The 16,419-nt window shown below is 49.1% G+C and overlaps 1 protein-coding gene across 1 annotated transcript in view; it reads right to left on the bottom strand.

The window, feature by feature from the left end:
• The window catches only part of GNAT2 (G protein subunit alpha transducin 2), a 140,342-nt gene that overhangs the window by 101,461 nt on the left and 22,462 nt on the right, over positions 1–16,419 (bottom strand). Inside the window, exons 2-3 of the mRNA XM_082245285.1 lie at positions 9,540–9,582; positions 9,291–9,432 (exon numbers count right to left, since the gene is read on the bottom strand). Coding sequence (XP_082101411.1) covers positions 9,291–9,432; positions 9,540–9,582 — 185 coding nt within the window. The remainder of the gene's footprint in view (positions 1–9,290; positions 9,433–9,539; positions 9,583–16,419) is intronic.

The raw sequence follows: 16,419 nt of genomic DNA, 5'->3' as shown, positions 1-16,419 counted from the left end.
GGGACAGTGCGGCGTGTGGGAGCTGGTGATGTGAAGGGGGACAGTGCTGTGTGTGGGGGCTGGTGATGTGAAGGGGGACATGGCTGTGGGTGGTGATGTGAAGGGGGACAGTGCTGTGGGTGGTGATGTGAAAGGGGACAGTGCTGAGTGTGGTGGGTGGTGATGTGAAGGGGGACAGTGGTGTGTGTGGTGGATGGTGACGTTTAGGGGGACAGTGCTGCGTGTGGGGGCTGGTGATGTGAAGGGGGACAGTGCTGTGGGTGGTGATGTGAAGGGGGACAGTGCTGTGTGTGGTGGATGGTGATGTAAAGGGGGACAGTGCTGTGGGTGGTGATGTGAAGGGGGGCAGTGCTGTGTGTGGGGGGTGGTGATGTGAAGGCGGACAGTGCTGTGGGTGGTGATGTGAAGGGGGACAGTGCTGTGTGTGGTGGATGGTGATGTGAAGGGGGACAGTGCTGTGTGTGAGGGGTGGTGATGTGAAGGGGGGACAGTGCTGTGGATGGTGATGTAAAGGGGGACAGTGCTGTGTGTGGTGGGTGGAGATGTGAAGGGGGACAGTGCTGTGGGTGGTGATGTGAAGGGGGACAGAGCTGTGTGTGGGGGGTGGCAATGTGAAGGGGGACAGTGCTGCATGTGGGGGCTGGTGATGTGAAGGGGGACACGGCTGTGGGTGGTAATGTGAAGGGGGACAGTGCTGTGGGTGGTGATGTGAAGGGGGGCAGTGTTGTGTGTGGGGGGGCTGGTGATGTGAAGGGGGACAGTGCTGTGGGTAGGGATGTGAAGGGGGCAGTGCTGAGTGTGGTGGGTGGTGATGTGAAGGGGGACAGTGCTGCGTGTGGGGGCTGGTGATGTGAAGGGGGACAGTGCTGCGTGTGGCGGCTGGTGATGTGAAGAGGGACAGTGCTGCGTGTGGGGGCTGGTGATGTGAAGGGGGACAGTGCTGCGTGTGGCGGCTGGTGATGTGAAGGGGGACATGGCTATGGGTGGTGATGTGAAGGGGGACAGTGCTGTGGGTGGTGATGTGAAAGGGGACAGTGCCGAGTGTGGTGGGTGGTGATGTGAAGGGGGACAGTGGTGTGTGTGGTGGATGGTGACGTTTAGGGGGACAGTGCTGCGTGTGGGGGCTGGTGATGTGAAGGGGGACAGTGCTGTGGGTGGTGATGTGAAGGGGGACAGTGCTGTGTGTGGTGGATGGTGATGTAAAGGGGGACAGTGCTGTGGGTGGTGATGTGAAGGGGGGCAGTGCTGTGTGTGGGGGGTGGTGATGTGAAGGCGGACAGTGCTGTGGGTGGTGATGTGAAGGGGGACAGTGCTGTGTGTGGTGGATGGTGATGTGAAGGGGAACAGTGCTGTGGGTGGTGGTGTGAAGGGGGACAGTGCTGTGTGTGGTGGGTGGAGATGTGAAGGGGGACAGTGCTGTGGGTGGTGATGTGAAGGGGGACAGAGCTGTGTGTGGGGGGTGGCAATGTGAAGGGGGACAGTGCTGCATGTGGGGGCTGGTGATGTGAAGGGGGACACGGCTGTGGGTGGTAATGTGAAGGGGGACAGTGCTGTGGGTGGTGATGTGAAGGGGGGCAGTGTTGTGTGTGGGGGGGCTGGTGATGTGAAGGGGGACAGTGCTGTGGGTAGTGATGTGAAGGGGGCAGTGCTGAGTGTGGTGGGTGGTGATGTGAAGCGGGACAGTGCTGCGTGTGGGTGCTGGTGATGTGAAGGGGGACAGTGCTGCGTGTGGGGGCTGGTGATGTGAAGGGGGACAGTGCTGTGGGTGGTGATGTGAAGGGGGACAGTGCTGTGTGTGGTGGGTGGTGATGTGAAGGGGGACAGTGCTGTGTGTGGTGGGTGGTGATGTGAAGGGGGACAGTGCTGTGGGTGGTGATGTGAAGGGGGTCAGTGCCGTGTGTGGGGGGTGGTGATGTGAAGGCGGACAGTGCTGAAGGTGGTGATGTGAAGGGGGACAGTGCTGTGTGTGGTGGATGGTGATGTGAAGGGGGCAGTGCTGTGGGTGGTGATGTGAAGGGGGGGCAGTGCTGTGTGTGGTGGGTGGTTATGTGAAGGGGGACAGTGCTGTGGGTGGTGATGTGAAGGGGAACAGTGCTGTGTGTGAGGGTTGGTGATGTGAAGGGGGGACAGTGCTGTGGGTGGTGATGTGAAGGGGGACAGTGCTGTGGGTGGTAATGTGAAGGGGGACAGTGCTTTGTGTGGTGGGTGGTGATGTGAAGGGGGACAGTGCTGTTGGTGGTGATGTGAAGGGGGACAGTGCTGCGTGTGGGGGCTGGTGATGTGAAGGGGGACAGTGCTGCGTGTGGCGGCTGGTGATTTGAAGAGGGACAGTGCTGCGTGTGGGGGCTGGTGATGTGAAGGGGGACAGTGCTGCGTGTGGCGGCTGGTGATGTGAAGGGGGACATGGCTATGGGTGGTGATGTGAAGGGGGACAGTGCTGTGGGTGGTGATGTGAAGGGGGACAGTGCTGCGTGTGGTGGCTGGTGATGTGAAGGGGGACAGTGCTGTGGGTGGTGATGTGAAAGGGGACAGTGCTGAGTGTGGTGGCTGGTGATGTGAAGGGGGACAGTGGTGTGTGTGGTGGATGGTGACGTGAAGGGGGACAGTGCTGCGTGTGGGGGCTGGTGTTGTGAAGGGGGACAGTGCTGTGGATGGTGATGTGAAGGGGGACAGTGCTGTGTGTGGTGGATGGTGATGTGAAGGGGGACAGTGCTGTGGGTGGTAATATGAAGGGGGAAGTGCTGTGTGTGGGGGATGGTGATGTGAAGGCAGACAGTGCTGTGTGTGAGGGGTGGTGATGTGAAGGGGGGACAGTGCTGTGGGCGGTGATGTGAAGGGGGACAGTGCTGTGGGTGGTGATGTGAAGGGGGACAGTGCTGTGTGTGGTGATGTGAAGGGGGACAGTGCTGTGTGTGGTGGGTGGTGATGTGAAGGGGGACAGTACTGTGGGTGGTGATGTGAAGGGGGACAGTGCTGTGTGTGGGGGGTGGCAATGTGAAGGGGGACAGTGCTGCGTGTGGGGGCTGGTGATGTGAAGGGGGACACTGCTGCGTGTGGGGGCTGGTGATGTGAAGGGGGACAGAGCTGCGTGTGGGGGCTGGTGATGTGAAGGGGGACAGTGCTGTGTGTGGTGGGTGGTGATGTGAAGGGGGACAGTGCTGTGTGTGGTGGATGGTGATGTGAAGGGGGACAGTGCTGTGGGTGGTGATGTGAAGGGGGGCAGTGCCGTGTGTGGGGGGTGGTGATGTGAAGGCGGACAGTGCTGTGGGTGGTGATGTGAAGGGGGACAATGCTGCGTGTGGGGGCTGGTGATGTGAAGGGGGACAGTGCTGTGTGTGGGGGCTGGTGATGTGAAGGGGGACAGTGCTGTGGGTGGTGATGTGAAGGGGGACAGTGCTGTGTGTGGTGATGTGAAGGGGGACAGTGTTGTGTGTGGTGGATGGTGAGGTGAAGGGGGCAGTGCTGTGGGTGGTGATGTGAAGGGGGGGCAGTGCTGTGTGTGGTGGGTGGTGATGTGAAGGGGGACAGTGCTGTGGGTGGTGATGTGAAGGGGGACAGTGCTGCGTGTGGGGGCTGGTGATGTGAAGGGGGACAGTGCTGCGTGTGGCGGCTGGTGATTTGAAGAGGGACAGTGCTGCGTGTGGGGGCTGGTGATGTGAAGGGGGACAGTGCTGCGTGTGGCGGCTGGTGATGTGAAGGGGGACATGGCTATGGGTGGTGATGTGAAGGGGGACAGTGCTGTGGGTGGTGATGTGAAGGGGGACAGTGCTGCGTGTGGTGGCTGGTGATGTGAAGGGGGACAGTGCTGTGGGTGGTGATGTGAAAGGGGACAGTGCTGTGTGTGGTGGATGGTGATGTGAAGGGGGACAGTGCTGTGTGTGAGGGGTGGTGATGTGAAGGGGGGACAGTGCTGTGGGCGGTGATGTGAAGGGGAACAGTGCTGTGGGTGGTGATGTGAAGGGGGACAGTGCTGTGTGTGGTGATGTGAAGGGGGACAGTGCTGTGTGTGGTGGGTGGTGATGTGAAGGGGGACAGTACTGTGGGTGGTGATGTGAAGGGGGACAGTGCTGTGTGTGGTGGGTGGTGATGTGAAGGGGGACAGTGCTGTGGGTGGTGATGTGAAGGGGGACAGTGCTGCGTGTGGGGGCTGGTGATGTGAAGGGGGACAGTGCTGCGTGTGGCGGCTGGTGATGTGAAGGGGGACAGTGCTGCGTGTGGCGGCTGGTGATGTGAAGGGGGACATGGCTATGGGTGGTGATGTGAAGGGGGACAGTGCTGTGGGTGGTGATGTGAAGGGGGACAGTGCTGCGTGTGGCGGCTGGTGATGTGAAGGGGGACAGTGCTGTGGGTGGTGATGTGAAAGGGGACAGTGCTGTGTGTGGTGGATGGTGATGTGAAGGGGGACAGTGCTGTGTGTGAGGGGTGGTGATGTGAAGGGGGGACAGTGCTGTGGGCGGTGATGTGAACGGGGACAGTGCTGTGGGTGGTGATGTGAAGGGGGACAGTGCTGTGTGTGGTGATGTGAAGGGGGACAGTGCTGTGTGTGGTGGGTGGTGATGTGAAGGGGGACAGTGCTGTGTGTGGTGGGTGGTGATGTGAAGGGGGACAGTACTGTGGGTGGTGATGTGAAGGGGGACAGTGCTGTGTGTGGGGGGTGGCAATGTGAAGGGGGACAGTGCTGCGTGTGGGGGCTGGTGATGTGAAGGGGGACAATGTTGCGTGTGGGGGCTGGTGATGTGAAGGGGGACAGTGCTGTGGGTGCTGATGTGAAGGGGGACAGTGCTGTGTGTGGTGGGTGGTGATGTGAAGGGGGACAGTGCTGTGTGTGGTGGATGGTGATGTGAAGGGGGACAGTGCTGTGGGTGGTGATGTGAAGGGGGGCAGTGCCGTGTGTGGGGGGTGGTGATGTGAAGGCGGACAGTGCTGTGGGTGGTGATGTGAAGGGGGACAGTGCTGTGTGTGGTGGATGGTGATGTGAAGGGGGCAGTGCTGTGGGTGGTGATGTGAAGGGGGGGCAGTGCTGTGTGTGGTGGGTGGTGATGTGAAGGGGGACAGTGCTGTGGGTGGTGATGTGAAGGGGACAGTGCTGTGTGTGAGGGTTGGTGATGTGAAGGGGTGACAGTGCTGTGGGTGGTGATGTGAAGGGGGACAGTGCTGTGTGTGGTGGGTGGTGATGTGAAGGGGGGACAGTGCTGTGGGTGGTGATGTGAAGGGGGACAGTGCTGTGGGTGGTGATGTGAAGGGGGACAGTGCTGCGTGTGGGGGCTGGTGATGTGAAGAGGGACAGTGCTGCGTGTGGGGGCTGGTGATGTGAAGGGGGACAGGGCTGCGTGTGGCGGCTGGTGATGTGAAGGGGGACATGGCTACGGGTGGTGATGTGAAGGGGGACAGTGCTGTGGGTGGTGATGTGAAGGGGGAAAGTGCTTAGTGTGGCGGCTGGTGATGTGAAGAGGGACAGTGCTGCGTGTGGGGGCTGGTGATGTGAAGGGGGACAGTGCTGCGTGTGGCGGCTGGTGATGTGAAGGGGGACATGGCTATGGGTGGTGATGTGAAGGGGGACAGTGCTGTGGGTGGTTATGTAAAGGGGGACAGTGCTGCGTGTGGCGGCTGGTGATGTGAAGGGGGACATGGCTGTGGGTGGTGATGTGAAAGGGGACAGTGCTGAGTGTGGTGGCTGGTGATGTGAAGGGGGACAGTGGTGTGTGTGGTGGATGGTGACGTGAAGAGGGACAGTGCTGTGTGTGGGGGCTGGTGTTGTGAAGGGGGACAGTGCTGTGGGTGGTGATGTGAAGGGGGACAGTGCTGTGTGTGGTGGATGGTGATGTGAAGGGGGACAGTGCTGTGGGTGGTGATGTGAAGGGGGCAGTGCTGTGTGTGGGGGATGGTGATGTGAAGGCGGACAGTGCTGTGGGTGGTGATGTGAAGGGGGACAGTGCTGTGTGTGGTGGGTGGTGATGTGAAGGGGGACAGTGCTGTGGGTGGTGATGTGAAGGGGGCAGTGCTGTGTGTGGGGGATGGTGATGTGAAGGCGGACAGTGCTGTGGGTGGTGATGTGAAGGGGGACAGTGCTGTGTGTGGTGGATGGTGATGTGAAGGGGGACAGTGCTGTGTGTGAGGGGTGGTGATATGAAGGGGGGACAGTGCTGTGGCCGGTGATGTGAAGGGGGACAGTGCTGTGGGTGGTGATGTGAAGGGGGACAGTGCTGTGTGTGGTGATGTGAAGGGGGACAGTGCTGTGTGTGGTGATGTGAAGGGGGACAGTGCTGTGGGTGGTGATGTGAAGGGGGCAGTGCTGTGTGTGGGGGATGGTGATGTGAAGGCGGACAGTGCTGTGGGTGGTGATGTGAAGGGGGACAGTGCTGTGTGTGGTGGATGGTGATGTGAAGGGGGACAGTGCTGTGTGTGAGGGGTGGTGATGTGAAGGGGGAAAGTGCTTAGTGTGGCGGCTGGTGATGTGAAGAGGGACAGTGCTGCGTGTGGGGGCTGGTGATGTGAAGGGGGACAGTGCTGCGTGTGGCGGCTGGTGATGTGAAGGGGGACATGGCTGTGGGTGGTGATGTGAAAGGGGACAGTGCTGAGTGGGGTGGCTGGTGATGTGAAGGGGGACAGTGGTGTGTGTGGTGGATGGTGACGTGAAGAGGGACAGTGCTGTGTGTGGGGGCTGGTGTTGTGAAGGGGGACAGTGCTGTGGGTGGTGATGTGAAGGGGGACAGTGCTGTGTGTGGTGGATGGTGATGTGAAGGGGGACAGTGCTGTGGGTGGTGATGTGAAGGGGGCAGTGCTGTGTGTGGGGGATGGTGATGTGAAGGCGGACAGTGCTGTGGGTGGTGATGTGAAGGGGGACAGTGCTGTGTGTGAGGGGTGGTGATATGAAGGGGGGACAGTGCTGTGGGCGGTGATGTGAAGGGGGACAGTGCTGTGGGTGGTGATGTGAAGGGGGACAGTGCTGTGTGTGGTGATGTGAAGGGGGACAGTGCTGTGTGTGGTGATGTGAAGGGGGACAGTGCTGTGGGTGGTGATGTGAAGGGGGCAGTGTTGTGTGTGGTGGATGGTGATGTGAAGGGGGACAGTGCTGTGTGTGAGGGGTGGTGATGTGAAGGGGGGACAGTGCTGTGTGTGGTGATGTGAAGGGGGACAATGCTGTGGGTGGTGATGTGAAGGGGGACAGTGCTGTGTGTGGTGATGTGAAGGGGGACAGTGCTGTGTGTGAGGGGTGGTGATGTGAAGGGGGACAGTACTGTGTGTGAGGGGTGGTGATGTGAAGGGGGGACAGTGCTGTGGGTGGTGATGTGAAGGGGGACAGTGCTGTGTGTGGTGATGTGAAGGGGGACAGTGCTGTGTTTGGTGATGTGAAGGGGGACAGTGCTGTGTGTGGTGGGTGGTGATGTGAAGGTGGACAGTACTGTGGGTGGTGATGTGAAGGGGGACAGTGCTGTGTGTGGGGGGTGGCAATGTGAAGGGGGACAGTGCTGCGTGTGGGGGCTGGTGATGTGAAGGGGGACAGTGCTGCGTGTGGGGGCTGGTGATGTGAAGGGGGACATGGCTGTGGGTGGTGATGTGAAGGGGGACAGTGCTGTGGGTGGCAGTTTCCATGCATCTGCTTTTTTAAAAAGGTGCCAGGTCTTTTTCCCAGCAGAAAATGCAGACACAGCAGCCCATTCAAATGAATGGGCTGTCATGCATGCACACCTGGGCTGTGATGTAAAGAATCCGAGTCATCACACAAAAACGGAATCTTGACCTCTGCTGGAAGAAAATTTTACTAATCGGTTCTCCATGAATTTTAACTCAATACCCCTGAATTAGATCCTTCTGATGCTTTGGAAGCTCTCTGCAGACCATGGCTTTTACTGTAGGATGTGACTAAGAAAATGTCAGGAAAGACCTCCCCCTAAAAGATTTCAGTTTGTTTTTCAATTGAATTGCACAGTTTATAGGTCACATTAAAGGTGGAAAAAGTTCTGAAATTATTTATCTTTGTCTCATTTTTTTACATCACAGAAATCTGCCATGTTAACAGGGGTGTAGGGGTGTTTAGACCTTTTATATCCATTGTATCCAGGATCTGTGTTCAAGTTAAGCTTCATTGTTGGCCACATTACCCACTTCTGGACCGGTCCTTTTTCTGACACTTAAAATCTTTTTTTTTTTGCTAGAAAATTATTTAGAACCCCCAAACATTATATATTTATTTTAGCAGAGACCCTAGAGAATAAAATGGAGATCATTGCAATATTTTTTATCACACCGTATTTGCGCAGCGGTCTTACAAGCGCAATTCTGTGGGAAAAAATACACTTTTTCGAATTAAAAAAATAAGCAAAAAGTAAAGTTAGCCAATTTTTTTCTTTCTATAAAGTGATAGATAATGTTACGCCGAGTAAATAGAAACCCAAAATGTCAATGCTTCAAAATTGCGCAAGCTCGTGGAATGGCTACAAACATTGGTACTTAAAAATCCCCATTGGCGACACTTTCAAAATTTCTACAGGTTAGCAGTTTTGAGTTACAGAGAAGGTTTAGGGCTCAAATTATTGCTCTCGCTCGAACGATCGCAGCGATACCTCACATGTGTGGTTTGAACACCGATAACATATGTGGGCACGACTTGCGTATGCGATCGCTTCTGCGCGCTAGCTAACAGGGACAGGGCGCTTTCTTTTTATTCCTATTTATTTTATCTTTTATTTTTTATTTTTTTTACACTGTTATTTAAAAAAAAATATTTTTTGATCTTTTTTATTCCTATTACAAGGAATGTAAACATCCCTTGTAATAGAAATAAGCATGACAGGACCTCTTTAATGTGAGATCTGGGGTCAAAAAGTCTTTAGATCTCACATCTACACTAAATAAGAAAAATAAATGTTTTTTTTCATCGTGAAAAAAATGGACTCTTTAAATCCGTTGCTAGGAAGCGTCGTATGACATCGCTCCAGTCCTCCAAGGCCATAGAGTCGAGTAAGGGCCATGTTTCCCTCACTCGACTTTCTGCCTGAGAGGACAGCGGACCGGATCGTTTTCCCCGCTACCGACGGGTCTGGTAAGCAGGGAAAACGACCGAGAAGCGTCAAGAAGGGGGGGGCACCTCTCCTGCCCCAATAAAGTGATCCCGCTGTGAATCCGCCACTGGGACCACCCTTATCTTAAAGCGGACCGCCGTTAAAAAAAATACCAGGGTTATGACAGCTATCTGCTGCCATTACCCCGGTATTTAACGGCAAAGTACCGACATAAATACACGGTGGGCGGTCCGTAAGTGGTTAAAGTATTTTATAGTTCACACTAACCGCTTTACTTGAGTCACTGTAGTCAATACCAAGAGTGGACATTGCACGGATTATGGCTAGGATTGACTGAAGCACATTGCCATAGATAATCGATTTGAACTCCAAACATTCTTCCTCTGAGTACCCATCTTGATGGATAATCCTTACAAAACAAAATGAACATAGAAAAAAAAGTATGAGTACCTTAAAAACCAGAAATGTTACTTCACTTTACAATGGTGCTATGCAGTTATATTTGAGTTTACTTACTTCATCTGCTTGACAATTGTACTCTTTCCAGACTCCCCAGCACCTGCAAAAAGACCAGTAACTGGTGTTATTATTTCACAAGCTAGCAATTTTATTTATTTATAACCCTTTAGGGAGGCAAGAGGATAAGCATAAGTTCCAACTTCCTAGAATAAGCCTTCAGTGGTTGGGTAGGCCTAAGTTCCAACTTCCTAGAATAAGCCATCAGTAGTTGGGTAGGCCTAAGTTCCAACTTCCTAGAATAAGCCATCAGTGGTTGGGTAGGCCTAAGTTCCAACTTCCTAGAATAAGCCATCAGTGGTTGTATAAAAAAGCACAAGTTTTTGGGCTTCTATGGGCATTACTGAAAAACCAATTAAATTACAGTATATGCACCTAGAGCAAGGGTTCTTAACCTGGGGCCTATGGACTCCTAAATGGTCTATGGATGGATTATAGGGAGTCCATGAGGGTCAGATAAAAAAAAAGACATTTACATTCACTATATAACCCCCCCCTCCCCTTTTGTCCCAAGCAATGCTTTCTCACTGAGCGAAATTAACCCCTTTCTGCCCACGCTAAAGCTGAAAGACGGCTACAGCGCAGCTCTCTATTTCTCTATTAATTGCGCCCTACAATGGGAGATACCCCCCACCCACTATAATGTATTGACTCTTTACCTGGTTCCGGACCGCCCACCGCATTAATACTGAGGCAGGCTGGCCCTCCTGCATGAAACGACGTAGGGCATCAGTCGTGCGCCGGAAGGGGGGCAGGTGGCTCCGATTGCTGCATGACACCTGTGATCGATCTCCGCTGAGGAGAGAAGAATGGTCAGCTGTTGTGAACACAGCTGACCGTTCTTCTCTCTGGAATGAGCACAGAGCTCCTGTGATCCTTCTATATAGGATCACAGGTCTCTATGGTCATTCCATACGCCCCGCCCCATACAGTTAGAATCACTCCCCTAGGTTTACACTTAACCCATTGATCACCTACTGTGTTAACCCCTTCCTTGCCAGTGTCATTATTACAGTAACAGTGCATATTTTTAGCACTGATTGCTGTAGTAGTGTCACTGGTCCCCCCCAAAAGTGTCAAAAATGTCAGTTAGGGGTCCGATCTGTCCGACGCAATGTCGCAGTCCTGCAAAAAATCGAAGATCGCCACCATTAAGGTAAAAAAAAAAGCAATAAAAATAACATTTGTAGACATGATGTTTGTAGACATGATAACTTTTGCGCAAACCAATCAATATATGTCTATTGCGATTTTTTTTTTTTAACCAAAAATATGTAGCAGAAAACAAATTGGCCTAAAATGTTAAAAAATTTAGATTTTTAATTTTTTTTTTTTTTGGGAATGTTATATAGCAGAAAGTGAAAAATATTGTTTTTTTTTTCAGAATTGTCACTCTTTTTTGTTTAGAGCACTAATGTCACTATCACATTAGAGTCTGTTTATGTAGAAGTATATAAAAAACATTTGTACTTCAGCTGGTAGGACAACCTTATTGTAATTTTTGTAGTAGTAACAATAGTGTAATGCTTGCTCTAGCACTGATGGCCGGGGACTATAGCTGGCGAGTGCAGCTTTGCCTCTAGCAACTGATCCCTTAAGGCAGTTATGGCTACTAGTACTTGATTGCTGTCAGGGTACTTAATGATATATTCCCTGGCAAAAAAGCACTAGAGACAGAGCAAGAGAAGTGAAAAACTATGGTAGCCAGGCACGTCAGATGACTGCAGTGAAGATACAAACCAAGAGGGTAGTACCGCGTTTCCCCGAAAATAAGACCTACCCTGAAAAAAAGACCTACTGTTATTTTCAGGGAGTGCTGCAATATAAGCCTTAGTTTAGTATTTGTAAAATCCTAGAATCCACTTTATTACTGTTTTATTTAATGTCCAGTTTGTGTTTCTGTAATCTAATAGTGTGAAATACCTTTGGTACAGTGCTGCACAGCGCTCAGCTGATTCCACGCTCTGCTCTTCTCATAGCTGTCAGCGGGGGATCTCAGCCCCTCCCCTCTGCAGTGTTCAGAGCGGGTCATGGGAGCCGAGCATTATATTATAATTGTGTGAAATACTTTTGTTATAGTGCCGCTCTGCACTTCCGTGACCCCCAGCTGTCAGCAGGGGAGAAGAGAAGGAAGAACAGCAGGAAATCAGCTGAGCGCCGAGCGGCGCTGTACCGAAGGTTTTTCACACAATTATAATATAATGCTCGGCGCTTCGGTGACCCGCTCTGAGGGGAGGAGCTGAGATCCCCTATTGACAGCTATGAGAAGTGAAGGAGAGGAGAGCAGAGCAGGAGATTAGCCGAGCGGCGCTGTACTGAAGGTATTTCACACTATTATATTACAGAAACACACACTGGACATTATATACAACAGTCATAAAGTGGATTCTAGGATTTTACAAACACTAAACTAGGTTCACACTGACTATCCTGACAGGCAGGGAGAGAGATAAGACCTACCCCGAAAATAAGCCCTACTGTGTCTTTTGCTGCCAAAATTTATATAAGACCCAGGCTTATTTTCGGGGAAACTCGGTATTGCTATACTTTAAATTCAGTTCTGACCATTTTCAAGGTTAATAGGCAAGGAATCGTCAAACAAATGGTATGAGATCTTGAGCAAGTGTCATAGAGGCCAGAGCCATCCTGTGTCTAAGCGGTCAACCAGAGCAGGTTCTAAAGGCCAGAGCCAGCCAGCGGTCCCTCGAAGCAGTCAGTGGAGGCCAGCAGAGCCAGCCTGAGCAGGCAAACCAATCCCGTCAGACCCAATGGACTCTTGTACACAGTTCTCTCCATGTCATCTCTATCCTGTACACAGTCATCTTACCATGTCATCTCCATCCTGCACACAGTCATCTCCATCCTGCACACAGTCATTTCCATGTCATCTCCATCCTGCACACAGTCATTTCCATGTCATCTCCATCCTGCACACAGTCATTTCCATGTCATCTCCATCCTGCACAAAGTCATCTACCATGTCATCTCTATCCTGCACACACTCCTCCCCATGTCATCTACCATGTCATCTCTATCCTGCACACAGTCATCTCCATGTCGTTATCCCTCCTGCACACACATTCATCTCCATCCTGCACACCACGTTCTGCACTAGCACTTAACCACATTCCCTTTAAGCAATATTTAGCATAATTTAAGCCCCACCCACTTTTCATTGCGGCGCACTTTGCATGGCGCATTTTTACATTTTTATTTTATTAATCTTGCTTCTTGGGGGGGGGTTGAGTGCAAGTAGCTGGTCTAGCATAAGGCACAAAATAGGCTAGCCCTGGCCCTGCTCGCATGTTTGCTCACAGCTGACAAGGAAGTCTGGGAAAGAGGTAGTAGCAACAATTAACCACCAGGTGAAGCTGAGAGGCTCTGTCCTTTTGCCAATGGCTGAGCAGTGGCTATAGGAGTAGCTGCGACAGGCATAGGAGCGTGAGGTACGCTCCTAACAAATAGTAACAGTTATTGTTGTACAAGAGATGCAATTTCTAGTAAGGGCATACTATTGTTTCTATAGTTTATTACAGAGCATACTTTATTTGAATGTAAGCACTGTCTTACAGAAACACCAGTTACTGGAATGAGAAGCTCTGACTAACTGTGGATAAGCCACAATGTTCAGGAAGGTAGTAAGTTTGGTCTGGAGCCCAAATGTTTCGTCACTATTTAGAAGAGAGAGAGACTGGAGGAAGAGATTTTATATTCTTCAGTTTTCCTTTAGAGGTCATGCAATCCATCTCCAAAATAGAAATGACACTGCTAACTCGGTTTTCTCTTTTCTTATTTGCAGCTGTAAAAATATTGTTTCATGCCTTGATCATTAATACAGCCTGTGATAGAGTAGTTACTTACTTCACTCTATATTGTTAACTGATATTAACAGATTGATAGCAGCCAGAGGAAAATTTAGTAGTCAACCAAACTTTCTTTACAGCCATTTGAACTTTATTTTTTATGTCTTTTTTTTCTGATCTGTATAGCTCCAAGACTATATTATGCACATTGTAACTCAGATTATTTACATTTATATACTAATATGGTATGATACAATTGATGCTGTTTCATTTCTATTATTGGTATATATCAAAGTGGAGGTGATGCACTCCAGTTACCCACCTCTTCCCACTTGGGCCTAAAAGATATCTTTTATTTCAAAACTCAGTTAAAAATAATTATATATATATATATAAAAAATAATTTTGAAACATGGCTTGATACCACCAAGGATAGCAAGAAATTGTATTCTGAAAAAAATGTCCTCATTAGCTTTCACAAAAATCACATTAGCTTTCACAAAAAAAAGCATAATGGGAAGCTTTGTTTATTCACTTCTCCCCCCTCCCCCCCAAAAAAAACAAACAAACAAAAAGTGAAAGGGGGGGGGGAGTGCGAAGCGGGTACCTACTTTAGATAGATACCTGCTCCCACTTCTGCTCAGATCCTGAACAGGAGTTTGCCCCCCCCCCCCCCCCCACTCATTGCATAGAGGAAAACTTGGATGACCACACACCAATACCAAAGGCATCTTCTTTATTCAAACTTTTAAAAGCAATATATCAGACCACGTGACTGTTGACACATTTCATGACACTAGGGTGCTTAATCATAAGAAGCTGCAATTATACAAAATGACGGTATACATTGACACGCAATTAAGCAATCAATTGGTTAAAAGACAACATCTGAATAAAGCATCATTGACTTCAACTAAAAGAATAAGTAAAAAAAACATTTTAAAAAACACTGGAAGTAGAGAAAAACAATATAAATGTACACAATATAAATACTTAATAACATACCTGTTCATTGTATCAACACAAACATAATGCCAATTTTATCTTTTATTTTGTCATTATAATAAAAACGGATTTACACTATATTTTGGCTTCCCTATCATATTTTCCCATATACATCTGCTTGAGACCTTATCCTGCGGTCCAGATCCAGATTGGAACATCTACGACCTATCCCTGGATTGGATAAACTCGGTGGAGGATTGATCTATCCTTAAAGGGATCAAAAGCGATCTAGGTCCTTGTGGCCTAAAGCCATCTGGTAAGAAGCAAATATTGCTGAATTTTATCAAGAGCACAAATTGGAGCACAAAAGCACTTTAAAGATTTTATTTAATCACCACGGACTTTTTTTCACCTATTGCACAAAAATATAAATGAATTACAGAATTATAGATTTTATTGCTAATTACATGCGTTTTTATGTCAAACAAGGTTTTACAACACAAGTGTCACTAATTGCAATTTATCACGGACTTTCTTTCACCTATTGCACAAAAATATAAATTAATTACAGATTTTATAGATTTTATTGCTAATTAAATGCGTTTTTATGTCATACAAGGTTTTATAACACAAGTGTCACTAATTGCAATTTTATTATCAGTAAAAGTCACCAATTTTTATATAGACACAGAGATATATATTTCACCTTTCTACTAGGTTGTTATTACAAATGGTTCACATTATGGTATTATAGATGATTTTAAATTCCACCATTTATTTATTTATTTATTGGTAAACGAGGTTTATCTTTATGGACATAATTGATTGGTGTAGACAATCTAATACCCCCTAACACACCTGGAACACCGTCAATATAAAGTTAATGGCACCCCCGAACCATATCGCAATGTAAACTGTCAAATAGTGCAGGAATCAGATCGCATAAGTGTTCACACCCAAGCAATGCGATTCCTCTGCAGACCAAAAAAAGGGTCCTGCACCATTTTGGTCCGAATCTGTATGGCTGAATTTGCATCACACAAACATCACGTGTGATCTGCACAGCAATGCGCTAGCATGAAGCGGCACTTAAGCTCTATCTACAGTAAAAAAGACCAAGAGTACCCCCTCTCTAGAAAATGTTGATACATCTGTTGGGCCTCATTCTAAAAACTGCAAACATCACTGCATATCTGTCTCAATCTAAGAAACTGACCCACCGGGTTTCCCTTAAGGTATGATTAGCATGTGCAGAGTGAGCTTGCAGAAGGCTATTCCCTGACAGGGGTTTATGATCCTTTCTTAACATCAAGAAAGGATATCTCGGTCTTAATAATATGCCCTGTGAATCTTAAATTAAACATTATTTCATTACGATATACAAGGAATAAATCAAGATACTCAAAATCATTCCTTATTAGATTAAAAAAAAAAAAATTATTTAGTGTCTATATATTGTAAATACAACTTAATAGATGATTCCTGCCACCTCAGAGGTTAGCCATAGAGGAAGAAAACTTGGCTCCCATAGCAGCCCCACACCGCTGGAGATAGTACACCCCACATCAAACCACAAAAAATGTATGAGACAAAAGATATTGTAATACCTTAATGATATAGGAACACTGTTCCACAGTGTAACTAGCAAGCTCATGCAAAAAGAAAGAAACAGCTTGTAGAGCCAGATGATGCAGAATAGACGAATACAGGCTAACCACATTGCAGGTGACCCAAATAAAATCATGCCATCTTCCTTCTATATGTTTAGAAGCTGCTTTGTATTCCACAGATAACTAGGGAGCTGGACAACCAAAGGTTGTAACTGAGCATTTAACCGCTGTCCTAGCCTTTCATTTAAAGAGCCAATACCCGCAATGATGGGTCTGCCGTTGAGTAGACTTAAGCCCTTATACATTTTTGGCAAATGGTGGAAGATTGGCATAATAGGAAATTGAGGAATTAAAACTTCCACATCCTTAGAATAAAAAATGCCAAGATGCCTACCTTTATTTACCAATTCACATAAAGTAGCCCTAAAATCATTGGTAGAATCTTTAGGCAGAACTGAGTATGTATCACAATCTGACATAAATCTTAATTTCTATAGTCCTCTGCCTGCATACTGCAACCAA

Source organism: Pelophylax lessonae (assembly GCF_965119305.1).
Source record: "Pelophylax lessonae genome assembly, chromosome: 2".
Taxonomy (NCBI): Eukaryota; Metazoa; Chordata; class Amphibia; order Anura; family Ranidae; genus Pelophylax; species Pelophylax lessonae.
Note: the sequence above shows the minus strand (reverse complement) of the source record. Positions and strands in the feature narration are given on the sequence as shown.